The sequence below is a fragment of the Ips typographus genome, linkage group LG3 (assembly GCF_016097725.1).
Source record: "Ips typographus isolate SLU linkage group LG3, UJ_Ityp_2.0, whole genome shotgun sequence".
Lineage (NCBI taxonomy): Eukaryota > Metazoa > Arthropoda > Insecta > Coleoptera > Curculionidae > Ips > Ips typographus.
This window is the reverse complement of record NC_138424.1, coordinates 18,807,823-18,827,885: the sequence shown is the minus strand read 5'-3', so window position 1 is coordinate 18,827,885 and position 20,063 is coordinate 18,807,823. Positions and strand designations below refer to the sequence as shown.

The following is a 20,063-nucleotide window of genomic DNA, read 5'->3' as shown; positions in this document are numbered from 1 at the left end:
GGAAAACTTCAACTGTCAAATGTCAAAGCATAGAGCATGCGCGTGGCCTCCATCATTGCGCCATTTTGTTATATCCGTCATTTCTATTTATGGAAAAACGTTAGCTTCACTCTACTTGGTGTGCATTTCTGCCGTTTTAACAGAAAATACGTTTTTAATAGAGCAATTAATAGCGATAAACTTGATTTCAAACAATCATTTATCATTTTAAGCGTCAGTTTAACGGTAAAAGTGTGATTAAACTAAGCCGGGTTTCTTGTAATTCTCGTGTTATTTTTAGCTGGGCAGCCTCGTTTGCCGCCTGTTTTTGGTCCAGTAAATGAGCGATTTATCAGCTTATTTACCTTAAAAACCTGTATTGAGTCAATTAGAAGCCAACAACAACTCAAACAAGGTAAGAACAGTAAAAAAAATTAAAGTAATCACATCAAAGTGATTATGCTGCCTCATTGAGGTTATCCACCATTTTATAAAACTTTAAATTTGCAATTATTTGTTTGTAATCCCATAGTTAATTTGTCGCTAATCTATAATGGAATTTGTTTATGCATTCAAATACCAAAACATCAATAAAGTTGATTATTTGAATAGTTGTTTTGTTTCTAGATGGTTGATGTGGATAATTTTACTGACGCGGAGCTTCGCACCAAACTGCTAGAGTTTGGATTTCCAGTCATGCCCATCACAGGCACCACACGAAAAGTAATGACAAAAAAACTAAAACTCCTCTTGGAAACAAAAAATAAAGCCAATTCTAGTGATGGCAGGAGGTACACTATTAACAGTATCCACACATTTATATTGCTAATAATAACATGTTATTAGGTCACTTGGTAGATACTCGAGTGAGGAAGACAGTGATACTGATGTAAAATCGGTAAAAAACCAGAAAAACCGCAGGGCCACCATGGCAGCTCCAGTTTCTAGCACAACAAAAACTACAAGAAAAGTTATTGTTGAGCCGGAGGTTGTGAGCAGCAGTCCGCGTGCCACTACAAAAACCTCCACCACTCGTACCTCTAAGATTGTTAAATTGGCTCAGGATGATTTTGATACCGGGTCTGATTCTGAATCTGATATAGTCGCCTCCAGCAACAAGTATGAATCTGCATCAAAAGAGGAGGACTTGTTTCAAGATGTGGAGTTTAACAAGAGGTCTTCACCAATTAAGTCCAGCCTATCCAGTTCATATTCTAGGTAAGCTATTTTTGTATGTAATTTTTAATGCTTTGTTGACTTTTTTTATCAAATTGAAATTATTGTCAAAAAACATTTTTAACACAAGTTTTATAAATTATATCAAGTAGTGCAATAATAATTAATTACTTGCAATATTGTGCAATTGCTTCCAATTAGAAACATTGCAGCATCTAGCAATAGGTTCTTATGGTAAGTCTAAATGTGCAGTATTTGCATAAATTCTAGTAGTGTGTGATTTACAGTCACAAGCCATCATCACAAACATTCACACTGTGCACAAACCTGGAATAAAATAATTATATTATCTACTAAAAACACAAAAACTAAGTAATTAAAACAGTAGTTTTCTCACTAGAAGTGGATATTACAGGCGATTTTGTCCCTGAGTGTCCTTTCAAACTGTGGTTCTGGCAGACCAAACTTTGAAATGTTTTTTTGTCATTAGATAGGAAATTTAATGAGGATTCCAAAAATGTGCTTAAAACAGTCATTTTCTCACTCCAAGTGGGTTTTACAGGCAATTTTCTCCCTGACTCCTTTCAAACTGTGTTTCTGGCAGTTTAAACTTTGACACCACTTTTTTCTTTGACTTTACCTGATTTTGAAGTGTTTTTTTATGTCATTAGATAGGAAATTTAATGAGGATTCCAAAAATATGCTTAAAACAGTCATTTTCTCCCTGACTCCTTTCAAATTGTGTTTCTGGCAGTTTAAACTTTGACACCACTTTTCTCTTTGACTTTAGCTGATTTTGAAGTGTTTCTTATGTCATTAGATAGGAAATTTAATGAAGATTCCAAAAATGTGCTTAAAACAGTCATTTTATAACTCCAAGTGGGTTTTACAGGCAATTGTCTCCCTGACTCCTTTCAAACTGTGTTTCTGGTAGTTTAAACTTTGACACCACTTTTCTCTTTGACTTTAGCTGATTTTGAAGTGTTTTTTTATGTCATTAGATAGGAAATTTAATGAGGATTCCAAAAATATGCTTAAAACAGTCATTTTCTCCCTGACTCCTTTCAAATTGTGTTTCTGGCAGTTTAAACTTTGACACCACTTGTCTCTTTGACTTTACCTGATTTTGAAGTGTTTTTTATGTCATTAGATTGGAAATTTAATGAGGATCCCAAAAATGTGCTTAAAACAGTAATTTTCTCACTCCAAGTAGGTTTTATAGGCAATTTTCTCCCTGACTCCTTTCAAACTGTGTTTCTGGCAGTTTAAACTTTGACACCACTTTTCTCTTTGACTTTACCTGATTTTGAAGTGTTTTTTAGGTCATTAGATAGGAAATTAAATGAAGATTCCGAAAAATGTGTTTAAAACAGTAATTTTCTTACTCCAAGTAGCTTTTACAGGTGATTTTCTCCCTGACTCTGTTTTCAAACTGTGTTTCTGGCAGTTTAAACTTTGACACCACTTTTCTCCTTGACTTTATCTGATTTTGAAGTGTTTTTTATGTCATTAGATAGGAAATTAAATGAAGATTCCAAAAATGTGCTTTAAACAATCATTTTCTCACTCCAAGTAGGTTTTACAAGTGATTTTCTCCCTGACTCTGCTTTGAAACTGTGTTTCTGGCAGTTTAAACTTTGACACCACTTTTCTCTTTGAATTTACCTGATTTTGAAGTGTTTTTTATGTAATTAGATAGGAAATTTAATTAGGATTCCAAAAATGTGCTTAATACAGTCATTTTCTCACCCCAAGTGGGTTTTACAGGCAATTTTCTCCCTGACTCCTTTCAAACTATGTTTCTGGCAGACCAATTTTTAACACCACTTTTCTCTTTGACTTTACCTGATTTTTAAGTGTTTTTTATGTAATTAGATAGGAAATTAAATGAAGATTCCAAAAATGTGCTTTAAACAATCATTTTCTCACTCCAAGTAGGTTTTACAAGTGATTTTCTCCCTGACTCTGCTTTGAAACTGTGTTTCTGGCAGTTTAAACTTTGACACCACTTTTCTCTTTGAATTTACCTGATTTTGAAGTGTTTTTTATGTAATTAGATAGGAAATTTAATTAGGATTCCAAAAATGTGCTTAATACAGTCATTTTCTCACCCCAAGTGGGTTTTACAGGCAATTTTCTCCCTGACTCCTTTCAAACTATGTTTCTGGCAGACCAATTTTTAACACCACTTTTCTCTTTGACTTTACCTGATTTTTAAGTGTTTTTTATGTCATTAGATTGGAAATTTAATGAGGATCCCAAAAATGTGCTTAAAACAGTAATTTTCTCACTCCAAGTAGGTTTTATAGGCAATTTTCTCCCTGACTCCTTTCAAACTGTGTTTCTGGCAGTTTAAACTTTGACACCACTTTTCTCTTTGACTTTACCTGATTTTGAAGTGTTTTTTAGGTCATTAGATAGGAAATTAAATGAAGATTCCGAAAAATGTGTTTAAAACAGTAATTTTCTTACTCCAAGTAGCTTTTACAGGTGATTTTCTCCCTGACTCTGTTTTCAAACTGTGTTTCTGGCAGTTTAAACTTTGACACCACTTTTCTCCTTGACTTTATCTGATTTTGAAGTGTTTTTTATGTCATTAGATAGGAAATTAAATGAAGATTCCAAAAATGTGCTTTAAACAATCATTTTCTCACTCCAAGTAGGTTTTACAAGTGATTTTCTCCCTGACTCTGCTTTGAAACTGTGTTTCTGGCAGTTTAAACTTTGACACCACTTTTCTCTTTGACTTTACCTGATTTTGAAGTGTTTTTTATGTAATTAGATAGGAAATTTAATTAGGATTCCAAAAATGTGCTTAATACAGTCATTTTCTCACCCCAAGTGGGTTTTACAGGCAATTTTCTCCCTGACTCCTTTCAAACTATGTTTCTGGCAGACCAATTTTTAACACCACTTTTCTCTTTGACTTTACCTGATTTTTAAGTGTTTTTTATGTAATTAGATAGGAAATTAAATGATGATTCCAAAAATGTGCTTGAAACAATCATTTTCTCACTCCAAGTAGGTTTTACAGGTGATTTTCTCCATGACTGTAACTGACTGTATTGAGGGATAAACTGCTGGTGCATTAGTGTACAAAATGTAGGAATTGGTGGGAATTGGCAGTATTACCAAGAATTAGTACGGAATTGTAGGCATTCGGTATAACTAAGCATTAAATTGGTATTTTGAAATCCTAACCACTAACCAATCAGCTTATATGTGTCAATGGACAGCTCATTTCATTAGCTATCTATTGACATATAAAAACTTATACAAAGTGTTGCAAATAAGAGTGTTATTTACTGTTTAATGACAGGGTGCACTAGAAACAATTTTTTACTGTTTAAAGGTTAATTTGACCCTGGAAAATTAGGAAAAACACTGCCACATGACTTACAAGGTATATATTTCAAATAATCAATTAATTTTTGGAAAAATGCACCGACATCTTCTTCAAATGAAGGGTTTACTTGGACTACTATACTGACCGCCGCCATATTGGATTTAGACGTGTCAAGGGGCCATTTTAACTAATTTTGGCTTGGCGAACATGAATCTGATTGACGCCATTTTGTCATTGACTTTAAAATTAGGGCATTTTTGACGGTAGTCAAAGCCAGCTAAGGCAAAATTAATTTTTATTGAAGTAATTTGTTATTTATAAAGCAAATCATAAGTTGTTGTCATACATCACTGAATTCAGAATAAAATGCTGTATTTGGTCGTGTAAAAATCCAGTTGAATGATGACTGCTGATAGACGAAACGTCGGGCGGCAAATATGAAACCGTCATCGTATATTTGATAAAAAGTGGAAATAAAAATGTTTTTTCTGTTTTGGGATATCTCTGCAAATAAGGTTAGAAATAAATAAAAACAAAAAGTCTAAATTTCAGTTTTTTTTCGGATATCTTCGGAAGTACTTAGGGTCGAATTTGAATTACTCCGCCAATTTAAATTTTGTACAATAACCACTTACATATCACGTGTGAAATTAAGTTTTAGCCAAAAGTTTGTGGCGACAAAGAGTATCTGTATACACAAGTATCTGTCAGTGGAATAGTTAAATATTTTCTTGCAGATACTCGCCGAAATCTCCGAGCGACTTAAGCTATTCGAGCGTCAAAAACGTGTCTTTCTCGGCCACATCCTCGCCCGCCAGACACACGACGTACGTTCCCGACACGGTGGGACTGTCCGAATCGTTAGCTTCCAGCTATGCCGCCGACAGGCTTAATCAAATACGCTCCAGATTGAGCTTGGGTAGTCCTAACAGTTACGACAAGCCGTCGTACAGTGTTGCCAGTCCTGAAGTGAAGATAACCGATAGAGACACGCCGTTTTTGAGCAACTTTACCAGGCGGCTGAGTGCACTGAGCGCATCGAAGAAAGGAGATTTGGATAAAAACGATTTGGTTAAGGAGCACGATAGTAACGGATTGTATGGAAAGTCCTACTTGTCTAGGTAAGTACTATTTTGTTTTTAAGGTGACCAATTTCGTTTAAATTTGGTTTTTATTGAAATTTACACTCAAGCAACCTTATGAGCACAACTTGTGGTCATAACGTTGATGTTTCATAAGTTTGGAGTTCTGAAATGTACTCAGTTCATTATTTGAGTAAAAAACTCTTTTTCTTGGTATTGACTCCGTCAAATGATATTTGGAAAGGATTATTTTGTTGGCAATGGACAATTTAAATGTGTGACTTTATTGTAAACACTTTGACTCTTGTTTATTGATTATTTCCAGTAAAACTTGATAATCTTCAAAACTGACTAGGAGAATAGAAAAAATGAATTAGAAAGTATAATTGTGATTCTTTGAATTTGCTTTAAGCATCATGAGTTTCAAAGTAATCTTGCAAACCGTAAATAAGACCACTAGTTATTTGGCAACATTGTTTTGTAGTTTGTAAGAAATTTTTACAATTATTTGAATTGACCAATCAAAAGATACTTTATTTTCATGGGAAGACCTTAGTTTTCATGGGTTAACCTTTAGTCTAGCTAGAGCTAGTTTTTGTGGTATCCACCTTAACCAGTTCACAGTAAATTCCTCTTTTCAAGCTTTGATGGTGCACTTATTGATATTAATTTTTTGTTATATTAAGGACCGCCGGACAAATTTATTCTTAGGATAATTTCTACAGAAATGACAAAACTGAGCAACAGTAGAATCTGATTTCAGGGTTTCTGTAGAAATTATCTTTGGAATAAAATTACTCTGAAGTGAAAGTATCGGCCCTAAGTTAATTATATTATGCTTCGGTAACCGAAAATGTCTAAACGAGTCAGTGAAGAGCGAACAACACCAACCTGCACAATTCAAGTAAAGTAATATCGAAACTGATTTAATTTTGTCGCTCTTGTTTATATTTTGCTTTTTACCAGCTTAACCTCACTCTTGAGTGAGTCTTGTCAAATCGGTAAACAACTGAAGCACTGGCAATGTCAATTGTCAATCAATAGGTTTCTGTCCTTTGCTATCATTAAAAACACACTGATGCCATGTTGCCGAATCGTAAAGAAGATATTGATAGACAAAACAGTTTTCTTGCACTGACACGGAGCAATACTGGGGGCTACTGCTTCATTTATCGGCAGCAAGAAACAAAAATAGTTTCTTAAAAATCCTCTATATCCGAACTTTACTGAGTTGCGCTTCTAATTTTTTCTATGACCTATGTTTTATCAAAAAAAATCAGCAGTTAATGGCCCAGTTGGCAACACTGCGATGAAAGTTTGTGACAGATTCTATAACCCACCTTTTTTTAAATTGTCGAATTAGGCACTCCAATGAAATGTCAAGTACAGCTGACTGAAACTTTTAGAAGGGCAAACACGGTCATTAAAACACACTTTCTTATGAATTTGGCAGGCATTTTATGAAATATCAACTGAAAGTCTTTAGCAAATTGCAAAATTTAAGCTAAAACTGTATGTATTCACCAGAAAATGTGTTTTAATTGCCGTGTTTGCCCTTCCAAAAGTTTAAATCAGCTGTTTCTGACATTTCATTGGAGTGCCTAATTATGCCATTATGGCCAATACGCTTGCTTTAACCGCTGAGTAAAATTATGGACACTAATTCCTTGTAATGCCCAGTAATTCCTAATAATTCCCAGTAACCAACCTAACCTAACAATAATTGATATTTTCAGTCTTCAAAAGAATTTGAATTTACTTACACATATCAAGACACGTCGTCTTGGTTTTGGTGTTTTGTCGTATTGAACAAGGTTTGTTCTAAGAGTGGGTGCAGAAAAACGTTAAAATATATGATACAGGGTGGTCAAAAATGGGCTCAAAAAATCAATTTTAAAGACGGACAGAAAGTCTAATTTTTTAAATGGAACACTCCCTATTCTTATAATTTTGTCTGTTAAAAATTGAGGTAAGCTTGTATTAGGTCACTTATTTAAAAAAATCATTCTCGAAATTGATAGTTGGCTGCTTGTGTTGATAGGTTAGGTTAGGTTTCAAAACTAACTAAATATGTTTTCCTTGCCTGTTATCACTCTAATTTTTGTGGAGGATTTTTTTTAGTAGACCTAGTAGATCACATAACTGTGTTTTCCTAATTTTCCAGGGTCAAACTAGCCCTTAACCAATCAAACAGTATTTCTGGTGCACCCTGTCACTAAACTGTAAATAACACGCATATTTGTAACACTTTGTATATACTTTTATATGTCGATAGACAGCCAATGAAACGAGCTTTCTAAAAGTATTCCTATTTGGATTGACAGATTAAACGGTTTGGCCGCTAGAGGGCGTCAAATTTGACCAATTTTTTTATCACTTTTTTGGTGCATCTATTTGTTTAATCCTCAAAAACTCGCTTAATTGCACTATTTTTTAATAAATTTTTATAAATGAGCTTTCTAAAAATGCCCCAACTGGGTTTAATAGGTTGGATGGTTTGGCCACTAGAGGGCGTCAAAGTTGACTCATTTTTTCATGACTTTTTTGTTCAATCATCAATGACTAGCTTATTTGCTACACTTAGCACTAGAGCGTCAAATGTTTTAAAAGTAAAATTACAAAATTCATCATTTTTCGTCGTTTTCCAACAGATTTCATTGAAATGATCAAACTTTGTTTATTTTATTTAATGTATAGAAACAATTATTTTATGGTTATTTTTTTATAATATAATTTAGACGTTTTCAATTCAATATTAATAAACAAAATACCAATGTCCCTCAGTAATACCCATTAATTCCTACAGTTTGTGCACCATAATGCCCCAGCGGTTTACCCCTCGGTTATTGGCGTTTCAAGATAAGGGATACTCCCTCTGGTGATCAGTTTTAAAAACAGTTTCGGGCATTCCAGCTGTCATTTCTCCATTTGTTTACATTGATTTTGGTTAGGAATTTAACACTGGTTTCATAAATATGAAGTGACAATGTCACATTATTATGCCCGATTTTAGTTCAAACAATCTTAACTTGAAACGCCAATTAACTTACCGATTACGGTTAGTGTTACAAAACCGTTTTTTCTAATAGTTTCAGGGCAAACAGAGGCAGGGAACCAACTTACGATTACAAAACTAGACAAGGAAGTGGCGGTAAGAACAATCTAGTGTCCTACGCCGTTTTGGTAGTGGCCGCCACATTTTTTGTCATTCTTGGAGTGGTGTACCTTGGAATGGTGACCGACACTTCCGTGATTACTTCCGGTAAGACGGATTCCAATCCTTATGCTACTAAACCTTAAACTGTTTTCATCTTTTCTATAATAATTGTTCCACTATTTTAATTGGGTAAGGGATTTTTTTATTTATTCTGGAGATTACTGTTGCCGTATGTTCAATCTCAATTTTTATAACTTGTACGAATTTAGTGCCTTACTTTTTCGTCCCCGGTGTTTGAAACGAAATTTCTGCACGCGTATCAATTTTTAGCAACAAAACTCTTGAGAGCAATTTTTAAACTCGGATAGTTTTTTTTCCAATTGTTAGTATTTAAGGGCATGCCATATGTTTTGTAAGTTTTTTAATAAACAATAAATATTTTGCTCTGTTCAAATGAAATAAATTGTTTGCTTTATCTTTGTATTGTGTCGTGTCTATCGTCCTTAGTTTTGTTTCCTTCCCGGTCCTGTTAGAAGTTTCGAGTTATGGCACCGTCAAAATATTTATTGCTTATTGAAATACTTGTGGTAAGCAGAATATGGTTCACTGAACGCAGAAAGATTGAGATTGATAGGTGTTACATGAATAATTCCGTTTTAATCGATAGGATGAGAGGAAATCGGAAGAGTCTACAGAAAAGGCATAGAATGTAGATTCTAAGCAGGTATATGAAGTTGACAGTTACTTAAAGTTACATGGAATGAGTTTTATTTATTGGTCATTAATCTCAATATTCCTAACCCGTAGGCTTGTTACAGACAAATGAAACCTTTGTTTCAAGGTAAGATACATTGGCAAACTCTAGCTGTAGAGTTCATGTCATAATATCTTCTGTCTGTCTTTATCCAACTTATATTAGTAAGGAAGGTTTTATTTACTGACTATTCACTCTATATCCATGGGAGGAGCTGTATAGGATAAATAGGGATTAACGGCCAATAAACAAAACATCAGGTATGAAAAATGCAACGCCAAACAAATGATCTGACAACAGTGGATCAAAAATCAAAACATTATAAATATATTATCAAGACAGCAATCAAGCGGAATTCATAGTTTGAAATCCGCAAGAAATAAGCAGTAAGCCGAATTAAAAGTAAACAATATACTTGTAGCACTTTCATTCATAGTTTGACGCAAGAACCGAAAGCAGCAGGAAATGAATAATAATAATAATAACAGTCTTTATTTCGAATTGTGATTAGGATAGAGTACAATGTACATTATCAACTAATACAAAGGAAATAGCGTCATGGTAAACTATGAACTATGTAGTACTTAAAGATACTTTATATACATTTTCAGCGATTTTTTCCTAAATACAGATTTCAGAGAATAAGCAATCTTTATTTAACAAAATAATCCTCTATGGTGTAGGGTTCTAATTCAATTAGTAATTTTTTACTTCTTTTTTGAAACTTTTGTCCGTCAATGTTTTCAGCCTGTCTGGTAGGTTGTTAAATAGGCGAATACACTTATATTTTGCATTCTTCTCAGTGACTGTTAATCTATGTTTTGGACAGTTTACATCTTTTTGCCTTGTGTTGTATGATTGACTTTGATGTTAAATAGGTTTTGGTTCTTTTTAAGAAAGATGAGACACTCATATATATAAATTGCATAAACTGTCATTATTTTATTTTTTTTAAAGATTGTACTACATGAATTGTTGTATTTCATTTTGAACATTAATCTAATTGCCCTTTTTTGAATTACAAATACATTCTGTATTGAAGTATTTCTACCCCAAAACATAATTGCTATAATCGATTCAAAGTTGGCAAAGTACAATATTTTAAGGGCCGCCAGGTTCAGATACCCGGAGACAATTCGAATTCCATAGCAAATTGAGTTTAACCTGCCTAGCAGAACATTTATGTGATCAGACCAATCTAGAAATTCATCAATCTGCACTCCCAAAAATTTTGTGTTCTTGGCTAGTAATTGGCTCCTGTCAGTGAGAAGGTGTATTTCATTAGGTTTCTCAAATGTACCTTGTTTTGTTGAAAAATAATCACACTTGTTTTTTCCATATTTAAAGCTAACTTTTTTTTTAAACCACTCAGAGGTCCTAATAAACAGATTTTTTCCAGACTGAATTAAAGTGCTGATTTCCTCTTGACCTACAAGTAAATTTGTGTCATCTGCAAAGTTGACGATTTTTTCTTTTGCTATAGAATTCAGATCGTTCACGTAAATTACAAAGACTAGTGGCCCCAGAATACTGCCCTGGGCTATTCCATGTTGATTTTCTTTTATATTTGATGTGTATGGCTTGCTGTCCCTAAATAGTTTAACCTGTTGTTTCCTATGAGATAAGTAAGAATCAAACAATCTCAGGGCCTTACTTCTAACTCCATAGAGTTCTAATTTTTTTAACAATACTTTTTTATCTGCACAATCATAAGCCTTAGATAAGTCTAAAAATACCTATTCCTAGTTTATGGTTTTCTATGTGTTTAAGGATATGACTTGTAAACTGAAAAATTGCTGTTTGTACTGATCTTCCGGCAATGTAGAATCATTTTCATTTCTTAAGCACGGATCACACTAGGCTGCTTGCCAGCTTCTGTCTAAATTCGCGGTTGGCTAGCAGCCTAGTGTGACCAGTGCTTTACCTTGCTTCTTACTGCTTCGTGCATCGTCGACTGCCTGTTTCACCCATTTGTGGGTTTTCGAATTGTCATTTGTCAAGTATCCGATCTTTTCTGGTTTTCACTTGGCTTACTTCTTCTGCCTTTTAATAATAGCTGGCATAACACACTTGCAGCTGCTCTGATAGAATAGTCATCCACAAAATCCATTTTGCGTAAAATTCAGCAAACATTCGATGAATAGAATAGAAATAAAAAATAAACTGTCAAATAATGTGTAGTCTGCCAGTTTACTAACGTCAAAGCGTCGAACTATGAATTGAAACATTTGCGGAAGGCTGCTTCTTAACTACTACTGCTTGCTGCATGCCGCTTGCTTCTTGCGGAATTAGAACTATTAATCCAGCTTCCTTGTCATGTAACATCACTGTAGATAACGTTACGTCCTTTCGGGCAGTATGACGTATGAAGTTTTGTCCCATCTTTGTCAAAAGCATTTTGGTTTGCAAGGGTTCTCTCTTCTTTGAATTTGTACCTGGCTACTAACATACTTGTTCATAAGTTGGAACACTTTGCGTCGACGCCCTAGACTATTGATTATTAATTTTTCAAGTAGTCGCCAATTAACCAATTTGTTTTGTGTGTTTTATTTTAACATAGAGAAGTGTTGTTTAGGTCCATATTTCGGGACGTTTTTGGCCGTTTCCCAATTAACGTCCTGTGTCTCAAGAAATATCGATTTATCCAAAAAATGCTCGAATTCTAAGTCATCTGTCATTCTAAGTCCCATTTAAGTCAACTTCCTTGGCCGATAGAACCAATCCATGGTGTTTAGAGACAGTTAAAGTGAGAGAACAACTTGTGCAAACAATTTCCAATTTCACTCACTCTCTCTGAACATACCTTAAGGTTTTATCAAAAATGGGGTTTGTCCTGAAAAGTAACGACATTTGAATGACAGATATGGCTTAGTTCAAGATTGAACACTGTTATATCCATTTTCAGGATAAATAAATATTTCTTCGGACACAAAAACGTCCTAAGATATTAACAAACAAGTTACTATGTTAGAAAAAAATTAAAAATAGTTTATTCTTCGAATGGTTCTCGTCAAATTAGTTTTTCGTATATTTGTCGTCTTATTTGTTCTTTATTTTGAGCTTCCCAGCTTACATGATAGATAAATAGATAGACAGATAACAGCTTTTATTTAAAACATATAATTACAGGGTAATTATGTTTAAACACGTCAAAGATGAAAAAAGTATCTAGTATCAGTGGACAGATATAAATTATTGCTAAGAACGTTGCACTTTTTGAAAGAACTCCTCAAAATTGTAAGGTTCGATGGAAACGAGAAGATTAAACAAATCCTTTTTAAACTTACCCAAACCTTGTGTTTCTCGAAGCTTTCTAGGTAAAAAATTAAAGCATTTTATCGAAAAATATGTACACTGTTTTTCAGTTGAAGTTAACTTGTGTTGGGGAAGGTTGTACTGATTCTGACTGCCTCTTGTGTTGTGTGAGTGATTGACTAAGAAACGTTCAAATAAATTTGGATTTCGTTTTAAAAACAATATGTGTTCAAAAATAGATATTGCTGGCAAAGTTGGAAGATCATTATTTCTAAATGCATTTCGACAAGTAGTTCACAGTGGCGACTTGGTGATTATTCTTAGTGCGACTTTTTGGTTAGTGAACAGCAAGCTTATGTTAGTGCTGTTTCCCCAGAATATGATATTGAATTTAAGCAATGAATACACTGTTCCATAATAAGCAACTCTTAACGTGTCTAAGCTACAGTGTTTAGCTAAAATTCTCAAAGCATAGCATGCCGATGATAGCCTGGCGCTCAATCCGTCGACATGATAACTGTACGTCAGGCCAGCATCTACCTGCAGCCCCAATAGTTTGGTATTATTACTTATAGGTACAGTGTTAGTCTTGAGAGTTGTGCTTTCTGGAAGTTCCACCAATTATTACTCGTTTTGAAAATGATACACTGGGTTTTATCCATATTTACAGTAAGATGGTTCTGACTAAACCACCTCTCTATGTGCTCGAAATGGTATATACAAAGTTCTTCAAGAGATGAAACAAATGTTTTTGCGTGCATTACCAAATTGGTATCATCAGCATAACTGACCAGGCGACCGTCCTGGAAAGATCGTTAAGAAATATTGTGAATAAAAGTGGACCTAGAATGCTACCCTGCGGTACCCCGCGAGTGATACATAATTTGCTGGATTTGACTTGCTCTTGGTGAGCATACCACTTAACACTTTGCTAAACCTTCCTACACACAGTCAAGCTCTATTGGACGACCCTGCAGAAAGTTTAGAGGATTATTGTTTTTGATTTGGTTGAAGCCAGTTTTGGGTGTCTCTTAACATGGTATAGCTATCAAGGTAGCTTTGAGTATTCGAGGTAAATTGGCTTAGTTTTTAGGTTCCATTTCTTTTATTATATTATTACAAGATCATTAGTCTACCGGTTTATTGTGCCGTGCTGGATTGATGAATTTCAGCTACTTACAATCCAATAGATTACAGATGATAACATTGCACGTCGGCAGGTAACGCTATTAAATCTTCTCCGTATAGTAAAACACATAGTGATATGTAGGTGTATAGTAGATTTACCGAATTGTTATTCGGGGATTAACATGTTTTTACTCACCTGGGGGCCCCCCGTTGCGCCTTAGAGTCCCCGACACCACGCTCATAGCAAACCTCGCCTCTGCGCTAACACCTTCTCCTGACTCTATAACCTGTAGAAACTGATTAACAATTCTCCTCTCCTCCTCGACTAAATCGCAGCTTCTACTATCACTAGCTCTTCTAATCATTACTGCTTGTCACCTTCTCTCTAACTCCAAGGTACAATCAAACGATTTGCTTCATGATACTCAAATACTTCACATAACCTGCTCACACTGATAACGGACATAACTCCTCTTTGAGTTACTCCTAATTTAAGCCTGTCTTCTATAATATCACCTGGACGTCCCTCCCGGCGCCCCCGCACCTGTAAACCTACTTTCTGGCGCCCCAGAACTACCCTCCAGCTGATCAGCGAGATCTCTGGCGCTCCTAAATGCCCTGCTCCCACGGCTTGGCAATCTAACTACTGTGTATACTACCAGAACTACTACTTCTCCTACCAATGACTACTTCACTCAACACATCAACCAAGTTGTAGCTACACTACAACTAGACAGTAGTATTCTTCTTTCTTTCTTTCTAGCCTGTCTCTGTCCACTGCTGGATATAGGCCTCTTCCATCATTTTCCATCGGTTCCTGTCTTGGGCCGCCAGGATCCAGTTTCTTCCAGCAATCTTCTGGATGTCGTCACGCCACCTTGCTTGCGGTCTTCCGATGTTTCTCTTTGACTCTCGCGGCCTCCATTCCATGAGTATTTTGGTCCATTTATTGTTGTCTCTAGCCACATGACCTGCCCAGCGCCATTTTAACCTTGTCGCCCGTACTACAACATCATCGACTTTTGTTCTCTGCCGAATGTCTTTATTTCGCACCCGATCTCTGAGGCTAATACCAAGCATTGTTCTTTCCATGGCGCGTTGACAGACCCTTAACTTGTTAGCATTTGCGTGTGTCATAGTGACTGTCTCTAACCCGTAGGTCGCTACTGGCAGAATACATGTGTTGTAGATCTTACGTTTTACGTTTTACGACAGTAGTATAACCCCGGTAAATATACAGATTAAACACCGCGTTTGCAGACTACCACCTTCTGTATGAGATGAGTTTACTGGGCGATTGCCAAAACCGAACTTTCAGTACCGGAATTTCCCTAAGACGAGGTCTGTAGGAATATTAGTGGTTGACATGGGCTTTATTTCAAAATTGGTCTTTTTCAGAGGAAATATAAATTATGCACCAAGAAAAGCATATTTTACACACCCCTATTAGAAATTGGGCACCAGACAAGCAGTTTAACTGCAAATTTTGCTTTCTGTTTGTATCACATTATTGTTGTCCGTATACAGGGTGGTCCAGTTTTAAGTGTCAATAATTCACCATTTGATAGCTAATCAAAAAATAAGTTGACTTGCAGTATGTCATTTTTCTGAAAAAGGTTTCCTAAGGAAGATACAGTCCTCCAAATTTCAATTTAAAAAATCGTTTTATATTTTAAAACTGAACATCCAAGACTTGTGAAAGTCCAAATTTGTACTGAATAGTTTAAAAACTTTTTTACTACTAGGAATGGTCTTATGATTCGCTTTCTCAGACTGCCATCCTGGTTGAGTGTCTGAAACTGGCATTCAAGAACTAAAAAAAGTCCGGAAATCAAGACAAAGATTGTATTGTGCATGAAACTCATTTTTTACTACTAAAAATAGTATAAAAGTTGACTTTTAATTCTAGAACGGATCTTACTAGGACTAAAGAGAGTCCAATAGTATATTTTCAAGACTTTAATTGGTGTACAACTGAATTTTCTGGACTGGACAACAAGTCTAGAAGTAAATTAAATTTTCGGACTATTTTATTTCTAAAAATTAGTTCTCAAGACTATTATTGTAGCATTTGGTACCAACATTTTTTACTTTTATTACTAAAGAAACTTGACTTTTGGAAATAGTCTTAAACTCGATTTTTCAGTCTTAAAAACAGTCTGATTTCTTAGAGATGCTACAATTTATTGCACCTAAGAGTGTAGAAGTCAATTTAATAGTGAAGACGCTTGAAATAACATTTTCAAGATTATGGTCAGTGGACAAACTGGCTTTTAAGCCAACTTGGCCTGATAAGTCAAAAACTTTGTAAAGATAGTCTTGAAACTCTGAGGAACTGAGGCACTGAAAACAGCCTTAAAACACTAAAAACAGTCTAGTTTATTAAGAAATACCCGAATTTTTAGCACTGAGGTTTCTAGAAGTCGATTTAATAGTGACAAAGCTTGGAATGCTATTTTAAGTCTATGAAGAATGTAAAAATTGTGTTTTAAGTTTGCTATGGCAATAACTTGGTGAATATAGTCTTGAAACTCGATTTTCTAAGCTGAAAGCAGTTTTGAAGCACTAAAAATAGTCCAGAATTCGAAGAAAATGAAAATAAAAAGCACGAAAAGTTCGTTTTCAAGACAATTTTCATGAATCTAATGTTAATGTCCTGCATCTAAGACTATTTTCAAGACTAAAATATTGAAATTTGTCTTCAAATTATGAAAACTTACTTCAAATGCAAATTTTAAGCTTCTGATGTCACTTTTCATTAGGCCAGTTACATTTTGGGGTTCAAGTCAATTTTTAAGGTTTAAATGTATGAATTTGTAGTAACAAATTCTTGAAAAAGTAGTTTTTATGTCTACAAGTCAATTTTTAGTATTAAAGTCTCTCGATTTGCATGAAAACTGGTTACAAACACAATTTTTAAGCTTCTGAAATTTTTATCTTTTCTAATTCAATTTTCAAAACTAAAGTCTTTTAGTTTGTCTGGAAACTATGAAAACTGGCTACAATAATATTTTTTAAACTTCTTAGGTGAATTTCTTCTTCTTCTACTTCTTCTTTGGGTCTTTGACCGTAATAACGTGTAATAAAGTGCTTGTTCCAAATTTGATCAATATTAAACAGAAATTTGAAGGACTGTATGTTCCTTAGGAAACACTTTTCAGGAAAATGACATAATGAATGTCAACTTATTTTTTAATTGGCTATGGATTGGTGAATTATTGACATTTAAAACTGGACCACCCTGTATATCCCATCGTTTTCGTTGATTTCAAAATTAGTCAAAGTGAAACATTCTGTCATCTAAAATAATGATTTTTTTTATTGGCAAAGTGTACCTGCCTAAGGAGTAATAAAAAAATAAAGTTTTTCAATATTTTAGGTCATTCCTCCTCAACCTAAACGATATCCTACTCTTAGAAGAACTGTATTAACGAGCCAGCCTCTTTGTTGATATTTTAACCTGGTTTTTTGCTCTTATCAAGCTTATCATTACAGCCAAAGCAAAGGAAGGTATGAATTCTCAGTTGTAGAAGTAAGATAGTGCTAATTACTTCAGCCTGAAGTCATTTTGGGTCAAGCGCGTTTTTCGTATCCTTGCTAGGTCAAAAACAGGAAAAATGTATGAAAGCCTAGTTTAGAAGGTGTTGTCATATTTATGAAAATTATATTTAAAAAAACTAATGAAGGGCACTCTACATTGTTAGTTTTGACGAAGGTCATGGCGCCTGGTTGGCAAATGGACAAAAACATTCCGTCTCACTTCATTCTCACCAGGCTATACAGGGTAAGCATCCAGAAACTGTGAAAAGTCCACGATATTTGATGATGGGTGAGATACCTGAATAACAAGATGATGGCATTTTTAGTTATCTTATTGACTACAACATAGCAACACACTTGCTATTCTAGCAAACTACCCTAGCTTGTTTTTGTCAACTATAAGGTATATTTGAACAGTATGTCTGCAAATGAAGGTTCAGAGTGGGTTAAAAAATGGCAAAGAAACAAACTTGTATAGGTTTTGCTTATTGACACATAAGTATACAGGTTCTCTTACGTCGTGACTGTCATACCTTAGAAGTGTGTTGATGGGGTGATTTTAAGTCAAAAATGTCTAGTGAACATACAACCAAAACACTATTGTAACCGAGCTACAAGCATTTCAAGTTTTATAGCGTTTTTGATTGATTTCAATGACATCTAATAAAGCAGGTTAGAGATACATTAGTATTGCACTAAACTTGCCAATCGAAAACGCCATAAGATAGGCCCACTAATGCAGGTATTAGGTTTGGATGTTGATTTTCTTGGTAAAAAAAGTTCAGTTGGCGGTAAATGATGGACTGGACTGGGACAGTGGGACACCCTGTATGATGAAAAGCGAAATTTTATACATAAAATGGGGAAGCTACAAGTGTGCGGCTTTTGACTGTCTATGACATTCTTGTTTTGTCTTGTTCTTCCAAATTACACTCATATGCAGGTTTGAAAACTTCACAGTTTACCATAGAAAATTAATGATGGTAAAAAGAGAGAAGTATATTACAAATCAATGTAAGTGGCATGGTTCTCTTTCTTCCGATCCTTATTCATATCCATGTTATTTTGTTGTTTGCTTTCTGTTTGAAGAAGCAGGAACACATACTAATTCTTACTCTGTTTCTTCTTCTTTTTCAACTTAAAACATTTTTAAGATAAAAATCTGAAAGCAATCTCTAAACTAACATTTCTTTGTCCAGGCTACATCTCTCCGATCTGCGACCTAAACGATCCGGACAACAAGCGAGGCGTCAACTGCATTTTGGATGAACACACTCAGAACGCGATCAATCTGCTCAACAGTATCAGACCGGAGTTGCGTAAACGTGCGGTGGCGCATCGTTGCTTTGACGCCACCATTAAACCGCACATGACTGAGACGGAAATCGTGACGTTTTGTCAGACGAATTACGGCATCAAAGATCCCGCCATGATTCGCAACGATCTGAGAAACTTGGAGGTGATGACGTTCTCCAATCCGGAATGGGGCGTTCGCGTGGCACAAACCGAAAAGAATGATGGTGCGGTGGCTGAGGAGAACTTGGCTAAGAATATGGTAAGGATGTTTTACAGTAAAGTAATAGAAAATGGTACACACTTTTGGTCCAAACAGAATTTGCTATAGGTACATTACTGATATTTGACTGACCAGAAATTAAGGACAAGTTTTGATTAATTTACTATAGTTTTTCTCTGCATTCTTAGTAATGGTAAGCGATACAGGATTGGTACAATTTGGAATTCAATTTTGTCATTTTCAAATTGGAAAAATTGCTATTTAACCGAAAAAATGCAGAACCATTACAAAGATGGAGGAAAACTTTTTGATAAGCGACAGTGTTTTCCCTGTCTTTGTCTATCCCATTGATTTGCAGTGGTTTTTCCTTCTCACCGTATAATCGCATACAATTTTGAAACTAGCGTCTGGGTAAAAACTTGCCTTATTGTAACCATTTGTTTTACAGTCATGTTGCACAACTTAAAGTAACGTTTTATCAATAATGATTGAAGCGCTAGGGGAAATAACGGTTAATATTAAAAAAAGTGCTTGACTAGAAAATACCAATTTGAATTATAGTTAAACCCTATTCTGGAAACTTTACTTAAATAAAAATCGAGAGAAAATTAAAATTTTGAAACACAAAATATGATTTTTTTGTTAATTTGTTATTTACTGTTTTAGAGGTTTTGGTTTATCAATAATAAAATAAATGAAGTAAAACTTTTCTGACAATGTGATTCTTGTACCAAATGAGTGACAATCTTATGACTTTTTTATGAACAAGTAGCCTTTTCTAAAAAAAATTGCATTTTTAGCTTTTTATCTCTTTTTTAAATTATGACAAATACTATGTTTTTGAGATGAGAAAAATGACGTGAATCTATTTGTAATTTACTGACAATCGTCAAAACAACTGTGTTAAACTGTTGTTAATTAATTCTTGCAAATTCTAGGCAAATTTTGACCTTAGAGATATCACGTTAGAACTCTTCTAAACCCTGATTTGACAGTTTGATAGTCAGGGACAAAATTGCTTGTCAAACTCACTTGGAGTGAGAAAATTACAGTTTTAAGCACATTTTTGGAATCTTCATTAAATTTCCTATCCAATAACCTGAAAACACTAAAAAATTTGGTACAGTCAG

At 34.7% G+C, this 20,063-nt stretch overlaps 2 protein-coding genes across 2 annotated transcripts in view; both read left to right on the top strand.

Annotated features, from left to right (window-relative positions):
- Positions 1–20,063, top strand: part of Oseg2 (intraflagellar transport protein Oseg2) — a 346,413-nt gene that overhangs the window by 81,008 nt on the left and 245,342 nt on the right. The window lies entirely within an intron of this gene.
- Positions 62–20,063, top strand: part of LOC145727103 (uncharacterized) — a 40,968-nt gene continuing 20,966 nt past the window's right edge. Inside the window, exons 1-7 of the mRNA XM_081976533.1 lie at positions 62–225; positions 281–394; positions 607–770; positions 826–1,197; positions 5,239–5,622; positions 8,673–8,845; positions 18,617–18,972. Coding sequence (XP_081832659.1) covers positions 607–770; positions 826–1,197; positions 5,239–5,622; positions 8,673–8,845; positions 18,617–18,972 — 1,449 coding nt within the window. The 5' untranslated portion in view covers positions 62–225; positions 281–394. The remainder of the gene's footprint in view (positions 226–280; positions 395–606; positions 771–825; positions 1,198–5,238; positions 5,623–8,672; positions 8,846–18,616; positions 18,973–20,063) is intronic.